The sequence below is a fragment of the Trichechus manatus genome, unplaced genomic scaffold (genome assembly GCF_000243295.1).
Source record: "Trichechus manatus latirostris isolate Lorelei unplaced genomic scaffold, TriManLat1.0 scaffold00009, whole genome shotgun sequence".
NCBI lineage: Eukaryota > Metazoa > Chordata > Mammalia > Sirenia > Trichechidae > Trichechus > Trichechus manatus.
The window spans coordinates 23,548,760-23,566,924 of record NW_004443945.1 but is presented as its reverse complement, the minus strand read 5'-3'; the positions used below and the strand labels follow the sequence as shown (position 1 = coordinate 23,566,924).

The 18,165-nt window shown below is 39.7% G+C and overlaps 1 protein-coding gene across 2 annotated transcripts; it reads right to left on the bottom strand.

Moving 5' to 3' along the window:
- Positions 1–342: 342 nt before the first annotated feature.
- TP53INP1 (tumor protein p53 inducible nuclear protein 1) lies at positions 343–18,159 on the bottom strand. Of its 2 annotated transcripts, XM_023726063.1 has the most exons (5): positions 17,964–18,159; positions 10,310–10,574; positions 9,374–9,737; positions 6,859–6,896; positions 5,120–5,255 (listed from the first exon to the last, which is right to left on the bottom strand). In XM_023726063.1, the coding sequence occupies exons 2-4, from the start codon at positions 10,419–10,421 to the stop codon at positions 6,875–6,877; spliced, it is 498 nt and encodes a 165-aa protein (XP_023581831.1). In that variant the 5' UTR covers positions 10,422–10,574; positions 17,964–18,159; the 3' UTR covers positions 5,120–5,255; positions 6,859–6,874. The 2 variants fall into 2 exon arrangements, with proteins under 2 accessions (XP_023581830.1, XP_023581831.1); XM_023726062.1 differs by lacking the exon at positions 6,859–6,896 and having other exon boundaries at positions 343–5,255.
- Between the last annotated feature and the right edge of the window lie 6 nt (positions 18,160–18,165).

Here is an 18,165-nt window from a genome sequence, read left to right as displayed (position 1 = left end):
ATGTCAGATTGTGTCTGCATTTATCTGTGGAGAAAATCCATTGAGATTTCTCCAAGCTAGCACAGAAAAGGCCAAGAACTACTGTATTAAATTGTTTGCTTTTTAATATAGATTGGTTGGAGGGAGAGGTAGTGGGTGGGAGACACACTCAAATTTATGTTCCCTTTTGGGGTGTGTGCATAATTATTCATTTTAGGTTAAAACTTTAATACACTAATTTTACATGAGAGTTTTAAAAAGTGCATATTAAGCACATCTTTTGAAAAAGTAAACAGCAACTAGTTTACTGTCTAATTTTAAGACTAATGATGATAAAGATAAAATAAGAATCTGACAAATGTGAAGTAAAGGACATTTTATTTACTGACAGATTAAAAACCATAACTTTCAGGTAGTGCAAAATGCATCACTGAACCCAATTACAAAGAACTGTTGTTAATACACAATGTTTAAGCAATGTTACTTATTTTTGGCAAAGTGCTGTACTGTTCAGTCTGTATAAAAAACTGACCCACCTATGAACCAATCAGTATAAAAAATTTCTATAAAAACAGAAAAAACAATTTAGACAGTGGCTCAAGAAAACAAGCTGCCGTTTATGCATAGATTGATGTACAGTATATAACCTAACCAAATGTCCCTTTTGAGTCTTCAAGTTGCTGAAAAGAAATTGTGTCCAGAAACACGTTAACAAGGCACATAGTACAATCTACAATACTACTCAGTCTCCATAACTGATGTCCTGCCCTTGAAAAGCAAGTGTTCACAATTTTACTTAAGGAAAAAACCAAAACCACTTTTTTTTTTTTTAAGTAACATACACGATTATGATTAAAGTTCAAAACCTGTGGAGGAAAACAACCAAAAAGCAAACAAAACCACTCATACACAACGAGCCTGGAAACACGCACATCTAACCTCCCCAAGTGCTAGTGTGGTTTTTAGAAGTCCACCTAGTTAGAGAACAAAATACTAAAACTTCAGGCAAACACAGAGCAAAACTGGGCAATTAAACAATTACACAACTTACAAAAATGTTGTAAGAAAATTTCTTAACGATATACAAAACATTATCCACGGAAGCTGCCTTTCTCTGAATAGTAACTTCTCCCATGTAAAGGATACTGTTGCAAATAAAAAAAGATATCCTCATCTGTATGCTTGCTTGTACTTCTCTCCCCACCTAAACCACTTTAATTGGTGTCAAATTTCAAGTGAAATTGGTACATGGCAAGGCTGCCACCATTGTATTACATACGCTTTCTAAATAAAGCATTTTATATAAAATTTTAAGCACTAAACTAAGTAGACAAGGATGACATAATACATCAGCATGGCTGACAGCAGTGAAACCATCCATGATAGTAGCCCAGTTTTTAAAAGAATTTAACCAGTATGTATGGGCTTTATAAAATAAAAAGATAATTTTAAGGTAACATTATAAAAACATACTAGTATCTCCCAGTACAAGGAGCAGTCTCTTAACTGATTCTAAAAACAAAAACTAATACATGGAAACTCTTATACTCTCTCCACTATTTTATTTAAATTTAAATGTCTTCTAGTTGGAGTCCTTCATTTTTGTTGTTTGCAACTCAAAGAAAATGAGGTCACAAAGATACCCCCTTCCTTGCTCTTTTTTAAGAGTTATGTAGAGGCAATATTATTTCCTTCAGGAGGAAGAGAAATATCAAACTCAGATTCAACAAAGACATGAAGATTACAAATCAGTGTACTAACACAGATTTGAGAAGTTAAGAAACAATAGGGAACGCCACAAGGCCCTCTCAAATTTTAAGCAAACTGTCTTCTCACTAGAATGAAAGTACTGATACAACAGAAAGGATATGTAAACAGGAACAGTTTGCATGGGAACCAGAAAAATGTACAGGAAATTAATGTTTAAAAAAAAAAAAAAAGCCTCCCTGCAATAGGAAGACAAAAATCCAATCACTCTGCATCTTCTGTAGAACCCCACCCCCCCAAACAGCTATATAAACGTATTGCCACGGAAGATAAATAAAGGATGTTCACCTTCAACTTACAGTGCAGAACATAATTCAATTAGTTGAGGAAGAAAAAGTAATAAACATGTTATACATTATGAAATGTTTTATTAACAAAAACACAAACTTTGAGAACATGGTGCACTGTAAAAACTAATAAACTCATACACGAAGCACTGTGTGCGTGCACCATGTCTTCCAGACGTTTTCCAAGTTAACATTCTATGTTATCAGTTTAGAAACTGTCATAGCTGCTAAATTCAGAAGGGTCTTATTTCTCAATGCTTGAATTTTAAGAGATATGCACTGAAGTACACTGTAAACCACTGATATTTACAACAGCAAAAATAATCACAAACTCTTACAATAAAATGCATTTTGGCCATGTTTCAAAGAATACTTAACAGGTCAGCATAATTCTGTGTTGTTACTGGCCTTGTATCTTGCACACAGCAGATGTCTAATAAGCATCTTATGACCAAGAACTTCAACTGAATTACATAAACCATTTTCTTCAGTTCTTACATGTGCCAATTTTAGACAGAACCTTTAGATACTGATACATGAACACAGCATGGTATCACACGGTGTGGTAACCCTTAACCTAAAAAAAAAAAAAAGACACCTACTAATGACTGAAATCATGTTTTCCAGATACAAAGCATATAAAACTAGGCCCAGATGAGGCAAACAAAAAGTCAATATAACTGAAGGAGATGTACATGTATTTAAGTGATCAGGAAATCTGAAGGAAAAAAAAAAAGAACTTCCATTGCAGTTTTATATACAAATCAGTTCATGCTGTCAAACTAATTTTCATGGCCGAACTGCTGTAGTTTTTGAGGTACTAACAACTTGCACATAATGTATGAAAGAGACCCCCATGTATTCAGAAGCTTACATCCAGGAAACATTTAGCTGGTCTATTTTCAAGTTACCAGCATATGGCCCTATAACAGACATGGTGTGAAACACACTTTCAGGAAAACGCTACGTTATCTCCCAACTCTGGTAAACACAAATAGTAACAAAATAACTTCTAGCTCAGTTCCACAAAACTTTACAGACTTGGCCCCTAATTAGAAAACAAATAAATAAAGGGGTATAGTCAAAACAGAAGGGGAATGAACAGAGAAGAAGGGAATCTAGACTCTTGTTCTGATGAAACATTCCTGGCACTTTATCACAGCCAGTGGAAGAACAACCTAACAACACCATCTAACTACACTATTTGACCGCTTCCAATTCCAACCACTCCAGTCTAGTCAGAAAAGAGCACAGCTCTTCACTGAAGAAAAAAAAAAAACAGCCTCCCATGGTTCCCTGCATCAAACTGGTACAGGGTCATTGAAAACTATAATAATACTTCACATAACCATATTTTTTTTCTTGAAAACATTTTATAGACGTGTACTATTTAATTGGTTGCAGAGGAGTTGGAAAAATAAGCTGTTTATGAAGCTGATACTACTGTCAGTCAGCAGCTTGTGCTTTTGATTTTAAATGTGTTTGCTTAATTTCAAGGGGAATTCAGTGAGTGTGGATGGCTCAGCAAAACCCATCACAACTGTTAAAATATAAAGTGACTGACTAGAGGTAAGGGAATAGATTTTCTCTGTGTCAAGTTAACTGGCCTACATGTGAATTGAACCCTGCACCTGGCCTCATTAGCACCAACTCTGAAGAACAGTTGTGGCAGAAAAATCACCACAGACCCCACCCCTATCACCAGATTCAGTAGAGAGGCCTTTGGAATTTCACACAGGGTCCAGTTCTGGGCAGCACACACCCTCACTTCAAATCAGTACACAATCCTCACAACAACTCTGTGAGGGAGGTAAATATTATTAATCCCCCGTTGGTGAAGGAAACAGAGGCCAGAGTGGTTAAAGATTTTGCCTGAAGCCCAAGTAAAATAAGGAATGAAAACTCAACGAAGCCAACTTGTTGCTCTTTGCTTAGATGCTATGAAACGCTGTCATCACACCCCCCTCCATCCCCCATGTTTGCCACTTGGCAGGACGCTCTACCATGGAGGAGGATTTATCACTGTATCTGGAAATACAAAGCCTATCTCTTCTCCTTTGGGCAGATATAAATATGAAGTCACTCAAGTGCCTGGTGAGTACTTCTGAATTTACAGCTCTTGTGAGATGGCGGGTAGGCAAAGCTGGCAGGGAAGAATCAAAAACAACTTAAATACTGGGCTAATGGGTGAGTCACAGATATACATTTTCCCAAATATAGTTTCACAGGTTTAATTTAATCCCTCTGCATGTGAGACAAATGCTTTTGTCCCATGATACCTGTAATATCTGTACCACGTCACATAGTCACATTAGAATTACTGAATGCACTGTTCACTAAAACTTAATGTACCTGAATTCCAAAATGAACTGCATGACTAACCTGGGAAAAAAACAACCCATACATACAGAAATATATCAAGTTTTCTTTCAAAAGAAAGTTCAGCCATAATTCCATCATATCCATGGCAACTATCACCTGTTAATGCTCATGTTAGTGTGTAAAAATGTATTCATTATATACAGAAAAGATTATCAAGTACTGGTCAATAAAGTGTATGGCTGACCCTGAGAATAAATTTTTGCTTACTCAAAAGACTGATTAAGTAATATAAAATAAAATGAAATTGTAAGATGCCTATTCTCACACTTGGGAAGAAATGTCTTTAAAATGCCAACTAGCTTGTGTACACCTTAATAGATTTAAAAGACATCCCCAAACACTGTAATTGTATTGATATGTTTCCAAAAATATTCTGAAAAAGTTTACAAAAAAAGTAAATGCTAAGAGAAAGGCATTATGTGATATACAAGCACGTAAATCTTGTTTCTAAGATAGTGTCTACACACACTGATAAAACTGTGATTGGTCATCAGCTGGCTGTAAAGAGATAGCATCTTCATTGTACATCCACACTCATCCACACATACATGCACAAACCAAGAGAAGCCAACCAACAGAACTTGAAATTCTTAGTAATTGTACTGACGCGGGCAGGGCTGATGAACAACCCAGCCACTGTGCTTGACTTGCCGAGAGGAGCTATCCCTGGTAAGATTTTGGCGACGAAGGCTATTTCTGTTTAGAGACTGTCTTTCACTACGTTCTTTTATCCACTGGGAAGGGCGAAAGCTCTTGGGTTGTTCCAAAAAAGTTGTATGAGCAGCAAGAGCTGCAACATAGCAATGAACGTGCTGCCCTATTTCATTCTGAGCTTCCACTCTGAAACAGAAAAAAAAGTGGGGATGTATTAAATAAGAGTATGCTAACAATGAAATTGGTAAAATTTCTAAATAACAACGTATAGTCTTTCCTCCAAATCTTTTACCATGATTTTTTCACAATTTTGGAAAATCCTACCACTGTTTGCAATGTTGTTCATGGTCCTTACATATACAGCATATCTGTATCAGTCTATACTGTTGTTACATGTGTCACGTATTATACTCAACTATTACATTACATTATAGGGAGTCTATATTACGTACAAATGTCTGTCACCTTTATTATTTCTTCTGTAATACTACTAGGAAAAAAAAAACCAAACCCATTGCCATCAAGTCAATTCCAACTCATAGCAACCTTACAGGACAGGAGAACTGCCCCATAGGGTTTCCAAGAAGCGCCTGGTGGATTAGAACTGCCAATCTTATGGTTAGCAGCCATAGCTCTTTAACCACTATGCCACCAGGGTTTCCATACATATTAAAATAGCTATTATAATATTTACAAAATAAAACTGGAAAAGTTACTTAGCAATTCAATTTGCCAAACTAATTTGTCTATGGTTGAAGACAGCTTAGTGTCTTATGGCAGACAGACAAGTTTATATTTTGTGCCACAATGACTAACAAGAAACCTACTAAAATGCCTGTAGGTTTAAAGTGACAGCAGTGGAAAGGAGAAGCCAACTTTTAATAGAAATATGCTATATAATCCCCAGGTGGTTAATTAAGTAGATTGTATTATTTAACAATGCTTTTACACTTTGAGTGAATTTCAACTATAGCATAAACTCGCATATGCTTTTCTGGGAGGAGAACTAACATTTATTCAATATTTACATTTGTAAACTCCTTTGTAAATATCGTGTATTTTAATTCTCACCATAATCTTAAAGGGTAAATATTTTCATTCCCAAATTTTACTGATGAGAAAGCTGAGACTCAGATGTTAAGGTCATAGTTATTAACTGACTCAACCAGGATTCGAGTACAGGTCTTCCTCCAAAGACCACGGTAATGAAGCAGGGTTAATACCAATGCACTGTACAACGGCACCTTCGCTCAAATGTTCTAGGACACAGCTTTGAATCTGTATCTAATACATACGTGCATAAGGAAATTTTACTCATTTAACGTTTTTCTAGTTAAGAAGCTACTGCTTATTATAGAACACAATGCTAAGTTTTTATATATATCACAACAGGACATATTTTGGAATGGCATTTACATGGCATTAAGAACGTATAATCTTAAAATATGGCTATAAACAGTATGGCTACCGTATGTTTTCAATATTAAAAGCTAATCAAATAGGATAGATGTAAATTATATTAATATATAACATGAAGAGTTTTAAGATTTTTAAGGGTTATTATACACAGGAAGGGCAGTTAAATATTCTGCCTGTAGTCACTTGAGGAAAACACGATCTTTTTAATATATGGTATTGACTTTTTAAGTAGAATTAAGGCAGGTCACAGTAGGAAACTAGTAGAAAGAAGTAGAAACTAGTAAAAAGAAAGTGGTGGGCATTTTAGTCCTTAGCCTCCCTATGCAGACTGATAACACAAACCACACAGTCTCAAAGTAAATATACTTACTCTGTGCCAGTGAGTCTTAAAAGCAGCTTTTCCTGGCCCTACAAATGTTAAATGGTGACTATTAAACCACTAGTTAAGATTTAAAATGCTATTTTAATTTTACTGTAAGGACGTGGTCAACTTCTTTATTAAATTAGTTTACTATGGGTCATTAAAGACACATATTAAGATTAGGACAGCACAAACAAACAATATTTATAAAGGCTAAATTGCAATAAAATGCACACTCTGAAGACATCTGTAATACAAAGCACCTTACTTTTACGTGTTTTACAGTAATATCCTCAAGGATAGACAAGATGGAAACAACCTAACCTTTGAAAGACACACGATTTCTTTCCTGGTCAGAAAATATAGATGTTTACTTCATAACCATCCTCTTTATTTTGGCTAACACCTGATTTCTTATTTTGATTTAGTGGGCTTTTCTGATCAGAATTTCAAATCCAAAAATAAGGAAGTTAAAAAAAATAGTTACGATAACTGTAACCATTTGCAGGATTTTCCTATGTGCAGAAAGAATTCATATAAAGTTCAGTGTGTTACTTTGATCTTTTATATATAGAAAAGTACTTATTTAACTATTCTGTATGTTATGTCTATCACATATGAATGCAAAAACAATAGAGATACCAAAAAATAGAGATACCAAAAAATTTTCACTGCATCAAACTGCAAACACACAACACCCAGATGCCGTGCGTGGCTCTGAACTGGCCAGTGGTCTGGACAAACTAGATGAAATGGTTTTAGCTCTACTAGGGGAATCTGAGTACGGTTTGAACAGTAGGTGAAGTGCAAATATACTGACACAAAAAGGTAGAGATCATTGCCTGGAGAAGATTTTAAAATAGTACATATAGCATGATCTCATTTAGGTTAAAAATGTGGTATGTGGGGTGTGTGTGTATGCATGCACATAAAAACAGTCTGGAAGGCTATGCCCTAAGGTGTTAACAATATTCATGTCTGGGTAATGATGTCATTAAAATGTTTTAAATTTTTGCATATTGCATTTCTATTTTTCTGCAATATACATGTATTGCTTCTATAATAATAGTAAGTTATTTTACAAAGCTGTTTAAAGTATATATATACTTTGCACACTGAAAGTAAATATACAGATGCCAGTAGATTTAAAGTGACTATTAATCATACTAAATTCTTAAATAGAATTTCCCAGAGGTGAGACTGGACTCAGGTGGGAAGAATTTTTAAGAACTGAAAAAATTAATTTGAAGCAACTATAAAGCAATTAAATCAATCCCAACCTCCAAAAAAGATTATATTTGAAATTTTTTGTTCGAATGCCTGAAATGCTGACCTCATGATAAACTCTGCAAAATGTACCAGGTTAAAGGCATGTTTTCCATCAGAGCTCTTACGCAATATAAAGCCTGGCATCATGTAACTATACAAGCAAATTGTTTTTCTTCTTGGTACAAGCATACGTTTATCCTCAAATGATCATCTACAGTATTAAGACTTCAGAGTGCAGCAAACTCTGGTAAAGTTAACAAATTAATGAGCTGCTTGGGCCAAGTTTATATCTGGCAAACAGGAAACAGTAGGAGATACAGACACATATAGTGGTCCAGTTAGTAGAGTCAGAGTCTAGGCAATCCAAAAAGAGGCCCTTTGGATGATGGCACTAATCATAGAAATATTCTGAACTGCTCTCAAGCATCCAGTTTCACTTGGACCCTTGACCTAAGAGAGGCAATTAAGTCAGTGCCAGCATCCCCAAAATAAGTTAACACCATAGGGAACATTCCACTAAAGTGCATTATGGACTAACTAGAGTTTGAGCTAAGTAACATGGTCATGGGCTTTACTTCAGTGGGTGGAAGAATCGTGAATATATTCTCTGCAAAAGTCCACAGAGTGTCTACATGTTTTGGAACATACCCATCTTCACTGACCAAGTACCCTCCCCACAATCTGCCCATTTCCCCAACCTATCTGCCATTCAACAGAACTTTTCAGACCACTTGGGTCCCTGAAACAACAAGAAAACATTGTTTGGGTGTGAAATCTTTCCTCAGTACAGCAAAAAGCAACTCTTTCAGCAAAATGTTTTGGTAAATGTCATTTTACTTTCACTTAAGATTTCTCTGTTAAATCCCATTTGATGTGACCTAGCTAGGAGTATCTGGAAGAAAATAAGAGTTTTATTTTAAGACACAGTATTCTAGTCAAATTTGATACCCTAAATAATCCAGCGTGTAACATGCCACAGTTACATTCTAAGATACTTCTCTTCTTTACACTCAGAAACAAAATATTCTAAACAAGATAACTCTCTATTACATAGCTGGGGCCATGCTACAAGTAAATTTTTTAAAAATCTAAAACGAACAATTTTTTTCATAACATCATCCACCCCATGCACTATGTACATGCTTTCATGATTCTCTAACAAAATTACTTTGCATATTTCAAAAGCTTAGCTTTGAACTGTAGTGGAAATAAATAGAATCTTGACTGTGGAGAGAAAAAAATACTTACAACGTACCTGGGACTACTTGGATTATGAAATTCATCAGTCCCGCAGCTGGCCTCACTGAGACTGGGGCAGGAGTTGTGCACAGCATACACAGACATGCTGGGATGTTCGATGAGAAGGTTTTCCATAGGACTGGTTTCCACCTTAATAGTGGTTAACCCACCTGCAGTAAAACATGGGGGAGGGGTGATAAACCAGCTCTCCTCCATTGGACAGGACTCAAACTCGAGGAAGCAGGAATCATTTGTATCAGCCAAGCACTCGAGAGAGGCAGGTAAACAGGAAAAGACTGATGGATGCTCAGTATGTGATTCTTCACTGATGTCCTCGTCTTCTTCCTCCTCTTCCCCTGCTGAGAACCCAGTACAAGTGTCTAGATCGTAGTCCACAATGTGTTGTTGAACAGTCCCATAGGAGGATAATTATCACATTGATTCGTCATTATGGAGCCACCCATTGAATTCAGAGCACAGAAAAAGAAGAAATGATAATGTTAGCTGATGCTCACATACCTCCCTTTATTTAGGTTAGGGAAAAAAAAGCATTTTTACTCATACAATGATCATAAAACAAATTCTGAGCATTTAACGTGTGTGAGATGGATTATGCTGGCTTTGTAGGAATGGTTTTAAGAATATTTCCATACTGTTGAATAAACAAATGATGAGCCAAATGAGTTACTGCTTGTCTAATATGAGGGTTTCCTATCCACGTGCCTCTAATTTGAAAAGGGTGGAAGAGCTGTAAAACTGGAAACTCTGACGTCAATTAGTTTCACTGACTATTATCTAGCACAGGATGTTTCCTGGAATTTTTTTAGACAGATTCTTGTTTATTTACTTTTAAGGTTTAAAAACGTGCAGAGTTACTAGTTTAATTATGCAAAAATGGAGATGCAAAACTTTCTGCTTTTACTGTGAAGACTAACCACTAATAATACCTTACCTATGAAGTCCACAAGAATCCATTCATCATCTTCTTTCTCACTAAATTCTGGTTCTTGGTTGGAAGAAGAATTGACTTCACCCACCAACATTTTATTCAGCCTCTGGAACATTGTTAAGGCAAGACTGAGTAAGACTCTGGCTGGATGTCTTTACAGATGAGATTTCAAAACCCTGTCTTCGGTCAGCCCAATGGCACCGACAGGAGAGTAAAGTGCACAGGATGCTTATTTAACGTAGGTGAGAATCAAGAAGAGTCATTATCCCTAAAATGAAACAGAAAAAGAAGGTTATTTCAAATCAGTATGTATTTATATGTGTGTGTGTGTGTGTGTTTTAAAAGGACACACACACACAGAAACATACCCTCAGAAGAAACATGCCTTAGCCTGTATTCTACAGCTATTCCCCTTCTGCAGGAGTCAAACATTAAGAAAGGCAACACTTTTCTTTTACAAAACATTGTGATTCAAGTACTCAAATGCAGCCTGTAAAGATCTTAGGAGTCTTAAGTCTTGGGGAAAAAAAAAAAAAGGGAAGGATGATATTTAACACCAGAAGTCTTCAACTGAATCCAGCAAGAGTGTCTGGTGGCCACCATTATGCCAGGCCCTCATCTCTCCCGGGCTTGTTTCCCCTTCTGCTCTGTACCTTATATATATAACCGTAAGCACACCTAATTATATTTAAAATCTGTAATTACACCATACTTTGACCTTCGAAACAATTCCTACAGCTGGCATGGAGAAACTTAACTGTAGAAAACTGAGCTGGCAGTGCATAGAACTGGAAACATCCATTCTTCGTGTAGTGGCTAAGCTGCAGGCAGTGTGTCTGGGTTCAAATCTTGGGTCTGCTGGTTACTCACTATATGAGTTAGGAAGTTAAACTACTTCAGAGGTGACTTCTAAATAAGGAACTCCAGCCCTGCTTGATCTTATTCCAGAGTTCCAGATTTACATATCCATCTCCACCTGGCAACCTGATGAGCATCTCAAACCTAATGTCCCAAAGAGAACCTTTCATTTTCTTTTCCCCCACGAACTTACACACACTCATTCTTCCCCTTCTCAGTAAGCAACAGTAGCCAGCAGCTGTTAAGCCAAAAACCTAGCAGTTATCCTTGACTTCTTGTGCTCATTACCATCATCCTCCCTGCTCCACACCCAACCCCTCATCCAAACATCAGCAAGTCCTGTTGACCCCAGCCACATGTATAGCTTGATCCACCTACTTTTCTCCATCACTCGGATCCTACTTTAAGCCAACCCAGTGTCTCTCCAGGACTTTTCCAACAGTCTCCTCCTAGGTCTCCCTGATCCTTCTCTTGTTAAAATGAGACAACGCAAGTAACGTAATTAGCTAGGGATTTAGCACAGAGTTCTCAATGTCAACTATTACTACTCTATAAATATTAACTGAGTACGTATTAGGCATCAAGGATAGTAAACACAGGGGCGATGGCAGTGAACAAAGCCCTCCCATAGGAAGTGTAACAAAGGAAGTTGTTACCAAGTATGATGAATGCCAAGGAAGGAGAAGCACTATGTGTTCCTCAGGCCTAACCTGGGTGCAGGTCAGGGAAAGCCTCCTGGAATAAAAGACTTCAATGTTGAATGGTTGAAAAGATCAACAATGGAGGAAGAGGAAGAAGGAACACTATGCACTGAAAGCCCACAAGTGAGTTAGAATGTGGCATCTTCAGTTTGGCTCAAGATTCAGATGGAGGGTTGTGAGAGCAAGGCTGAGAGCTGAGTAGACACTAGAACCTGCAGGGCCTTGTAAGCCAGAAGTTAAAGGGAGAGAGAAGGCAAGGATGACCCAGGTTTCCAGCTTGGCCAACTGAGGGGATAGCAAAACCATCTAGCAGGATAGAAATACTGCAGAAGGTGTGTGTGGGCATTTGGGACATGCTGAATTCAGGAAATCTGCAAGTCATACAGCTGGAGATGTCTTCCAGGCAACTAAATAGAAGGCTCTGGGGGGTTCAGGAGTAAGGTCTCTGCTGGGGGCATAGATTTGGGAGTCATCAACACAAGGGGGATGAAAGAAGCCTTAAGAGTGCGTGAGAGCACCAGAATGGTGAAGAGCACTTCACTAAACGACACTTAGTTTTATTGCAAGTATCAGCCTTGAATACATAACTTCAGACTCTTGCCATTTCACTTTCAAAACAATAATTTTTAATTATGAAAATAGTTTTAGGATCTGTAGCTGATGAGACTCCTAGTTCAATTCCTTGTGTGCAAACTGGACCACTATAATTGTTTGGCACACTCCTATAAGGGTAAAACATTTCAAATACATGACATTTGAATACTTTTGTGGTCACAATTCATCCTCAGCCATTAATTACTTAAAAGTGGGTAAACAGGAAGTGTCACTTGCATAACCAGTCTTCCTGAAACCCTTCTGGACAGCAACATGGCCAAGTATGAAGGCTGGAGGTCTAGTATGAGAACCCACATTCAGCTTTATATTGCATGTAAGAGAATCAGAAGAAATGTGAGCTATGTAGTACGTTATATCCCCAAAGATGAGCCAGTCTCAAGGTCTGATGTAAGATCTTTGAGTATGAAAGCTAGAAGGAAAAAAATTCTTCAAAATCTTTTTCCATTTCTCTTAAATTAGGGGGCAGATACTGACTCCAAATACAATTCTGTGTCTGCTGAGCCAGCTGAGAAAAGAATTCCAGTTCTCCAGAGTATAGGGCTGAACTCTGGCCCTGCATCAGCTAAGAAGCTGCAGCTGCTGGGTGGGGAGGGGAGAGCCCCACAGGGAACCCCTGCTCCTCCTGAAAGAAAGCCTTGTCCTCCACCTGTGATGCTGTGTGAGGGCAAGTCACTGGGGCCCAAGCCGGATAAGTGGCAGCTATAAGGCAGAAAACACTGCTGGGGCCACTGTGGCTGGGGCTGATGCTGGCCTCACAAATCCAACTGCCCACTCCAGCTACAGCTCCAAATCCATGTAACAGAAGCCAGCTATGCCTGGAATCTACACAACTGTACCACAGAAAAGGCTTCTCTGGAGAAGCTTTCTAAAGAGCAGTACTGTCATCCTCTTGGTTTCCTGAAGTCAGATGCTGCTTCCAGATGTCCCATGTCTTCTGCAAGGGCAACCAACTTCGGGGTGGGTAGAGTGTTCAGAAGCCCAGCCAGGCGACCGAGAGCTCATCCCTCATCTCACCTGAGTCACTGCTGGTATTTACATGACACACCTGTTAAGGCTTTGTGGGAAGGACATAGAATGGAGCCTTGGAGAGGGGTAGAAATAGCACTGGCCTGGGCACCAGCAAACGAGGTTTCTGGCTCTGGCTCTTCCACAGGTAGCTGGAGCTAAACAACGTAGCCCTTCTGAACCTGGTTTCATAACTGGAAAGATGAGACTGTGTTGATCACCTCTTCACTCCCTTCCTCTGCAAACTTCTAACACAATGAAGATGCCAGGTTGGACTAACTGCACAAAGCAAAGCTCCTTCAGCCCTGTTTTCTGTAGGTTTCACAAAGGACAAGGAGCCCAATATGCTATAGAACCTCGATATGCTAAAACTGCACTGTCCAACATGGTAGCCACCAGCTACATTAGGTGCCTAGTCTGACTGAGGAACTAAGTCTTTAATTTTAATTCACTGATATTTAAAAGCTGCTAATGGATTCAATTTCTTGAAAACGTTTAAGTATGTTTGGAACAATCTGGGTTTGTGAATCTACTTTTTCAAATGTAAATTTTATGACATCTAAATACAGATCAAGCATCTCCAATAAAATTTTTACATTCGAATTGAGATGTGCTGTTATGTGTAATATACAATGGATTTAAAAGATTTAGTACATAAAATGTAAAATATCTGATTAATAATTATATATTGATTAGTTGTTGAAATAATTTTGGAACTGTATTAGTAAAATTAATATCACCTGTTTCTTTTTACTTTTTTTAATGTAGCTACTAAAACATTTAAATATACATGTGGCTCACATTATATACTTCCATTGGGCAGTGCTGTTTTAGAAAAATCTCTCTAAAACCTTAATGGCCTATCCTCCCACAGATGACCCAGGTGCTCTTCCTGCCCGGTAACTGCTAGTCTTGACCTTGGCTCCTGCCCAGGAATGGAGGCTCTGGAGGGGTCTGGTTCCATGAGAAACTAAAGGGCAAAGTAGAGCTTCAGACTTCATTCCTTTCACCACATGGTCACTGGCTTTTGAATATCCACCAACTCCAGGGAAATGGTAAAACTAAAGTGGAAACTCCAGAGAAAGCATGTGTCCTAGGAGGACAAATTTACAAATATACAGCTCTGGGATTTGGCAAAGAAGGCTAGATGGGGTAGCCCTGCAATTCTCTGTGGCACCTGCAAGCTTTCAGCTGTAACCACCCTCACTCAGCCCAGCAGTCTAGCAGTCTCACTCCGGTGGAGAAAAGAAACAAAGTATCTGGGCCCAAGCATTTCAAGAAGGCAGCTTTGTCTCTGTTCTGTTTGGCTCAAGATCTCTGACCACTCCCTTAAAGAGATTATGTCATTTTCATTATAAAATGAATAAAGCCACTTTATAGAAAGCTTAGAAAGTAAATAAGGAAAACAATCACTTATTATTCCACTGCCTTGTTACAATCACACTGTTAGCATATTGATGCATTTTCTTCAAGCTTTTTCTCCTACACATAAGGTTTCTTTTTATCATAGTTGTAGTCTAGTGAATGTACAATTTTGTATCCTGCTGTTACTTAACATTTCATCATCAGAATTTTTTCATATTACATGGCTAGAAATGCTTTGTGGGCAGAGACAGGTAGCTGTTTAATATTTATGGGCAAAAGCATTCTAGCTGAACTTCCAGACTAGGAGTTGCTGGTCTGAAAATGCTTGTTAGTGTAATTTATTTTCTCATTTTTGAGACAGGCAACCAACAGGTGGTGTGGTGTGGTAGCTAAAGGCTGGCTCTGGAGTTAGCCTGCTCTGTTTGAAATCCTGGCCCTGATACTTGCAACCTGTATGGACTTAAGATATTTAGTAATCTCTTCGTGCCTCAGTTTTCTCATCTGTGAAATGGGGGTCACACTTACAATGCTACTTCGTAGTGCCAATGTGAGGATTTAGGTATACCACTTGGACCAGTGCCTAACACATACCAGGCACATAGTAAATATTAACCACCAGTTCATTACAAGCTGGTTGTGTGACTGTGGGCAAGTCATTTAGCATCTTTGAGTCTGAATTTCTTCACCTGTAAAAGTCTATATAATAATTTGAGCTACAATTTACTGAATGCATACGGTATGTGACAGGCACTTGAGGTACTCACTTGTCCCATTTTACTAATGAGGAAACTGAGGCTCAGACATTAAGTAACTTGTTCAAAAGTGACAGAGCAGGCCAGGTTAGCACCAGGATTAAAGCTTATGTCTGTCTGATTCCAAGCGCCTTGCTTCTCCCTGCACATGACCTCTCAGGCTGCCGCCAGCCTCAACTCTGGTTCTATCAACTTCAGAGAACAGCGTGTTTCAGCTGGTTTTGGCTGCCAGTAGGCGGCTCCAAAAAACACTTTTAAGTTAAAAAAAAAAAAAAAAACCCACAACTTTGGTGAACTAACTTCTAAATATGTGTACAGGTGTGGCTTCTTGACAGTTTTTGGAATATGAGGTGGCTAAACTCACACACTTCACTGAAAAGTGACCTCAAATCTCTTTTTTATATCCCACCCTCTCTCATCAGTTTAGAAAAATAAATGTGCAGATTCAAGCAATTTAAAATCGATTTTTGAACTGCAACTAAGCCAAGAAAGTCGGCTTTGCTTGTCCACTTCCATTCAGTCTATTCAGCCAGCTACAGCTGAGGTTATTATCCCCCTAGGGACCTGCCACTGACTGCCCTGGAGGCTGAAATGACAGTGGACAGAGATAGCAATAAGTGGTAATTCATAGCCCATTAACCTTGAATTTTGAAAGCAGGACTCCCAAGAGAAATAGAACAAAAGATAGATGAGAAAACAAAAGAGACCCTGTTATAAAAATTGGTAAAGACCTGGTTCCTGGTCATGGGGAATCAGGCGGAAAGGAAGAGTGTGCTGTCGCAGAATGGCATGAGCAATTAGGTTCACATAACAATGTATGCATAAAATTTTGTATGGGAGACTAACTTGAAATGTAAACTTCATTTAACTACAATAAAAAAGAAAAAAAAAAACCTGGTTCTAATAGGGCCTTTGATAATTATGCTGCCAGTGTCATAATTAAAGTGGCTGCAACTTAAAATCAAAAGCATCCAAGTGCTTTCCACACGTGCAAATGAAAATTGTATTTCAAATGCCAAGCAAGTGATTTCAGGGTCCTGGGGCACTCACTATTATCTCTGTTCAAATGACCCCAACGATCACTTTTTTCCTCCCTTTCCCAAAGCTATTTTGCATGTAAAAAGACTGTCTTAGTAACGGATGCCCACGTCATAGAGAGTTACAGTTGGAAAAAAGCTCTTCCTTAATCTACTCTAAATTGGAATTAATATAGGTGGTAATTAGTATAAGTAATTACAGGCAATACAATGAAAACAAAAAGTCCCTACATAAAATTCATCTGTAGTACTGAAATAGGAAACACCATTTCCTTTTAATTGGCTGTGTTGTCTTGAGTAAACGAGCCCTGGTGGCAAAGTGGTTAAAGAGCTTCACTGCTAACCGAAAGGCCGGTGGTTCGAACCCACCAGTCATTCTGCAGAGAAAGATGTGGCAGTTTGCTTCCATAAAGATTTACGGCCTTAGAAACCCTATGGGGCAGTTCTACTTTGCCCTGTTGGGTTGCTATGAGTCGGAATCGAGTGGATAGCAATGGGTTTGGTCTTGAGTAAATTACTTAATCTCTGTGTGCCTCAGGTTTCCTATGCATAAAGTAATAAGGCCTAGTTCATAGGATTACTGGAATAATGCATGTAAAGCGCTCGGCATAGTATATGGACATAGTAAGCACTCAATAAACATAAATGATCAAAATGAGTATGATATTAATTCTGATGGGCAAGTAAAGTGTTCTTTTCACAGATGCAACCTCAACAGTGATGTGTAAGATCAAGGTTGGGGTCAAGAAACGTGCAACCGGCAGAGAGGCACTCAGGTAGGGGCCGGTCGCTGGGGGGGCCTACAGTGCTACCGTGCGCGACCCTGTACCAGGACAGGCAAGTAGAAGAGCGCTGGGTCGGGGGAGGAGGGGAAGTGGGGCGAAGAAGCGGGACCGGGAGTCCAAACCCGCTGGCTTAGAGGGATGCGTTTCAGGGCGGTGGCCTCGGTTGCGGCCGCTCCTCCCCAGCCAGAAGCCCCCAACGCCGAGTCCCGACCCAGCAGCCCCAGTCCAACGGCCGAGTGCAGGAGGAGGAGAAAGGAGGAGGAGGACCCGCCGCAGCAAACAGGGCACGTTCGGGGGAGGAGGCAGCAACCAAACACCCAACCACCGCCCAGCCGGAGCTCAGCTCGGCCGGGGTCCGCCCGGCCCCTTTGCCTGCACCTCGGCCGCCCAGGACCCGCCGAAGGGTGGGCGGCCCGGCGGCAGCGAAAGGAGGAAGAGAAGGTTCGGACAGCGCCCGGCGGGCAGGGCGCGCGGCCGGACGCGGCCCGGGGACCGGCCAGAAGCAGGGCGCCCGGGACGCCGGCCCCGCCCGCACTTACGTGGGTCCGACTCGCAGAGGGATGTGCAGCGCAGACGCCTCCCTCCGAGGGGGACCCGGCCACCTGCGCGGGGCTACGCGGGGCTGCTGAGGTAGGTAGTTGCGGCGGGCCGGGATGCGCCCACGCTCTGGCCCCGGACGGCGTGCGCAAGGCGGCTCCGACGCTCCTGTTGCTCCGCGGCTGGCCGCCGCCACCGCCGCCG

Coding starts and splice junctions, on each gene's coding strand:
- TP53INP1 (XM_023726062.1), bottom strand. CDS start 10,421: ATGTTCCAGAGGCTGAATAAAATGTTGGTGGGTGAAGTCAATTCTTCT. Junction 9,738..10,309: donor GATTCTTGTGGACTTCATAG/GTAAGGTATTAT, acceptor ACTACGATCTAG/ACACTTGTACTGGGTTCTCA. Junction 5,256..9,373: donor CATAATCCAAGTAGTCCCAG/GTACGTTGTAAG, acceptor TTTCTGTTTCAG/AGTGGAAGCTCAGAATGAAA.